This window comes from Elephantulus edwardii, unplaced genomic scaffold (genome assembly GCF_000299155.1).
Source record: "Elephantulus edwardii isolate Elephantulus edwardi_28Jun2011 unplaced genomic scaffold, EleEdw1.0 scaffold00217, whole genome shotgun sequence".
Taxonomy (NCBI): Eukaryota; Metazoa; Chordata; class Mammalia; order Macroscelidea; family Macroscelididae; genus Elephantulus; species Elephantulus edwardii.
Genome location: NW_006399967.1, coordinates 2959722 through 2964031, shown reverse-complemented (window position 1 = coordinate 2964031; position 4310 = coordinate 2959722). Strand labels below are relative to the sequence as shown.

Below are 4310 nucleotides of genomic sequence, written 5' to 3'. Positions count from 1 at the left end.
CGCAGATTGTTGATAAATCGTCCACCAATCTTGACCCCACATTTCTCCTCATACATAAGCTAAATGTTAAGGGTGTCTTCTTCTGTCCTTGTTTATAAGTGGCACCTGTCGTGATTTGTGACCGTTTCCTTGCGTCTCTGGGACCCGTGTCACTGTGAAGGTTTGCTGGGCCCCTGCTCACTCGCACACCCACCCGCCCTCCTGGCTTTGTCCTTCACTCTCTAACGTGAGAGGCTTTCAACGCCCAGGACTGTCACTCTGCCGATTCCCAGCGCCCCTGTTCCCAGCTCACACACAAGACTGGTGAACCTGCAGACCCCAGAGAGGAGCCACAGCGACAGGAACATTCACATATTTTTGTGGACATGTGTAGACCATCTAGTCTGGAATGTTCTAGAGCTGAGAGGAGGGAGCTAGATGTGCAGACCCAACCAGCTACTGGGAACAGGGGGCCTGGGGGTCGACTCATACACCCTGTGCCACTGGCCACCTCTGGGGTGACCTGGGTAGCGGGCGGTTAGGAGAATGAGTCCAAATCTGTTACCAGTATCTTCTAGCCAGAATGAGAAATCATGAATGGGCGGGTGTGTGTGTGTGTGTGTGTGTGTGTGTGTGTGTGTGTGTGTGGTGTGGTGTCCTGGCAGCTTTTCCCCCTACTGCCTCTCCTTGGGGGGGGGGGCGGGGCCCCAGCTTTCAGCCCTGCTCCATCCCCCAAGTATATGTGTGTTGCATCTTGTCAGCATTGCCTCCGGGGCAGGAGGCCCTCTGTGCACCTGGGTCCCTTCTCCAAGGCCTCCTTTCTGCCCAGGGCCCTGGGTGCTGGGAGGGGCATACGGGTGGGGTCTCCACTGTCCCCATACAGACCAGCAGGCCTCCAAGGAGCACACAGGGAAGGGGACAGTCACGCAGAGGCCCCTCTGGCTAGAGAGAGAGAGGGGTCGCCAGCGCTGTTACTCTCTGAGCCACTATCTCCCACCCAGCACTTGGCAAGTTGTTCTGACAACACGTGGCTGCTAACTGAACGATTGTCGGTTCAGACTCACCCAGCCGCTTCTAGGGAGAAAGCCCTGGTGATCCGGTCCAGTAAAGAGTGTGGCTTTGGGGCGGCCCAAGTGGGGTCCCGGTGTCCCTGTAGGCTGGAAATGGGCTCAGTGGAGCCCCGTTATAATTTCCTTGTCATCCTCTCATTGTGCCCCCAGGACTGGGCGGCAAACTGGGGGGGATGGTCAGCACCCTCGGGCAATGGGGTCATTTGGTGGGGACAGGAGGGTGGGCCGGACCCCCGGGAACGCGTGGGAAGAGGGGGCTCGCAGGGGTGGAGACCAGGCCCGTGGAGCGCGCTCACTCCGTGTCCCCTTCTCTGCCCCGCCCCCGCGTGTGTCCTGCGTGTGTCCTGCGTGTGTCTGTCCGCCGCCCGGCTGCTGTCCCGCTGCTCTGGGCCGGTCGGGCCTCCCGCCCGCGCATGCGCAGCCTGCAAGCGCAAGGAGCAGGAGCAGCAGAAGGAGCGCGCGCTGCAGCCCAAGAAGCAGCGGCTGGTGTTCACCGACCTGCAGCGGCGCACGCTCATCGCCATCTTCAAGGAGAACAAGCGGCCGTCCAAGGAGATGCAGGTGACCATCTCGCAGCAGCTCGGCCTGGAGCTCAACACCGTCAGCAACTTCTTCATGAACGCGCGGCGCCGCTGCATGAACCGCTGGGCCGAGGAGCCGGGCGCAGCCCCCGGGGGCGCAGCCGCCGCCGCCACCTTCTCCAAGGCCTGAGGCGCCCGCCCCGCGCCCCGCCGGCCCCCCGGGCGCTGCCCCCCCCCGCGGGGTGAGCCCCCCACACCCGGGGAGGGCACAGGCACCCCCCCAGCCCACGTGCACAAAATGGGTCCCCTCCGCTCCCCTCCGCCCCAACCCCCTCCAGGCCAAAGGAAGCCCTCCGTCTCCGCAGAGGGGAGAGGGGTAACAGAACGGGGGTCCCCCAGCCCCCCTCGATTCAGGACGCCAGGGGGCCTCGAGAAAAACCGGGGCTCACTGTGTTGTCCCCCGAAGCGGGTCTAGAAGCACATACTAGAAATATAAACCGGGTATTTTAAAAAAGGAGTTCTAGGAGTAACCCCACTCCCGTTCAGACCCACACCCTTTCCCCCCACAAAGGAGGCGGGAAAGGGCCACCCCACTACCAACCACCTAGCCTCCTCGAAAGGAGGTGACCCGTGGCCCCCTCTGCCCCTCCCAGGGACCCAAGCCCCTCCTACAAACCCCAAACCGACGTCAAGCTGGATCCTTACCCCCCCACGCCACCAGCCGACCCCCCAAGTCGGCGGGCAGAACTGCCCCCAGCTAAGCACTGAGCTGCCGTGCCAGCGGCCAGGACTTCTTGTGCCAAGAATTGCCTGCCTTAAAGTCGGGGGGCCCACCGGCGAGCACTCTCCACCCCACCCCGGAGCGAGGGGGGCTCCAACATGCGGGTAGATTCCAGACGCCCCCCCCTCCCGCACCTCCTCGGTTCACTGTATTTTAGGCACCTTGATGATGACGCAGGGAAGACGCCCCCCAGGAAACGGGGTCGCCATCCAGATTCCACGTGCTGGGGCCGTGCGCTTCCTGTCTGCTGGCCACACCCTGGAACCACCGGCCCAGCCTCCAGCCCACGTGGAGGTGGCGAACTGGGGCTCCTGGGGCCGCGGGGTGAGGCTTGGTTTGTTTCGCCCTCTCCAAAGAGACAAAGAAGATGCTGAAGACTGGAATCTGCTAGCTCCATTTTGCCAAAAAGGAAAAAAATTACAAGGGTGGGGTGGGCCAGAAGTGAAACTGAGCCTCCCCCCACCCTTCCCCCCACTGGTCCCCTCTGGTCTGGGGGACCTCGACGCTGGTGGGCAGCTGAACCCCAGAGGCCTCCTCCCCTCCCCCAGGGGATCAAGATGTGGAAATTCGGAGGACGCCACCCATCTGCTGCCCCCCAGGGAGAGGCCCCCCACCTCCCCCTCCCCCCTTGAGAATGCAAAAGACATTTCCATTGAAATGCACCTCCCACCCCCCAGGTAAAGGCTACCTCACTCAAACGTTCATTTCTGTGATTGGAAAAATCACACCTGATACCAAAGATTTCCCCCAAGGACTTGTGCTGGGTGCGCGAATTCCCCTCCCTCCAACGGTGTCTGCCGCCCCCTCCCCCCCAGAGAGAGAGAGAGTAGTGAGGTCGATGAGTGCCTTGTTCCGGAACCAAAGATGTGTGTGGAGTGTTTGCTTGTCCTTGTCGACTCACTAGCCCCCGAGACTAAGCAACTGGATCTGAGTGATGCTTCTAGAACCTTTGGGTATTCGGGTAGAACCCTGAAAGTAAAGCGCCCCCCCTTTGACCCCTCCTGTGAACACATGCACACACAATATGCATACACTATATACACGGTATACACTCAGCACTGCACACATGCACACACACAGTATACCCACCTGTATACACACACCGTATACACGCAGCACTGCACACATGCACGCACACACAGTGTACACAGCTGTATACACACTGTATATACTCAGTACTGCAGTCATATGCACACACAGTATACACTCAGCATTGCACACATGCACACACACCGTGTACACAGTTGTATACACACAGTAGACTCTCAGCACTGCACACATGTGCACACAGCTGTATACACACAGTATATACTCAGTACTGCAGTCATCTGCACACTCAGTGTACACAACTGTATACACACAGTGGACTCTCAGCACTGCACACATGTGCGCACACAGTATACCCACCTGTATACACACACAGTATACACTCAGCACTGCACACTCTCCAGCTCCTGCTCCTTTTCAGGGTGTCCTGAACCTCCATTCTAGACACATGTGTCCCTTTGTCCCATCTCCCACTAAAACCTGGGCCCCTGACCTCCGCCCTCAGTTCCTCAAGGATAGCCCGGGTGCTCTCTGCCCAGCCCAGGTTCTACCGGACATGACAAGTCCAAGGCTGGAGAAAGTGTTGCAGGCCTTCATTTCACATCAGAAGGCGGGGAAATGTGTTTTCATATCCTGTATCAATGTGTTTGTCTTTCTGCCAACACAGCCATCAAATGCTATTTTAGCTAATTTTAATGGAGGAGGAGGAGACCCACAGGGGGTCCTCCTTCACCTGGGATCATCTTTCTTCTTGGAAAACAACTCTCCAGCGTCAGCCCCCAGCCAGAGCCCCAGCTGCAGGGGACCGGGCTTCTCTGGTGCTCCCTGGACGTTGTTGCTGAGAGACCCTCGACTTTCCTGGGTCTTCAGAAGGAAGGGTCAGATTTGAGGGTTTGTCCAGAGCAGGTAAAC

The 4310-nt window shown here is 59.1% G+C and overlaps 1 protein-coding gene across 1 annotated transcript in view; it reads left to right on the top strand.

Annotated features, from left to right (window-relative positions):
- The window catches only part of ONECUT3 (one cut homeobox 3), a gene marked incomplete at its 5' end in the record, with an annotated part of 27417 nt that extends 25657 nt beyond the window's left edge, over positions 1-1760 (top strand). The window contains one exon of the mRNA XM_006897990.1: positions 1471-1760. Coding sequence (XP_006898052.1) covers positions 1471-1760 — 290 coding nt within the window. The remainder of the gene's footprint in view (positions 1-1470) is intronic.
- Positions 1761-4310: the final 2550 nt, after the last annotated feature.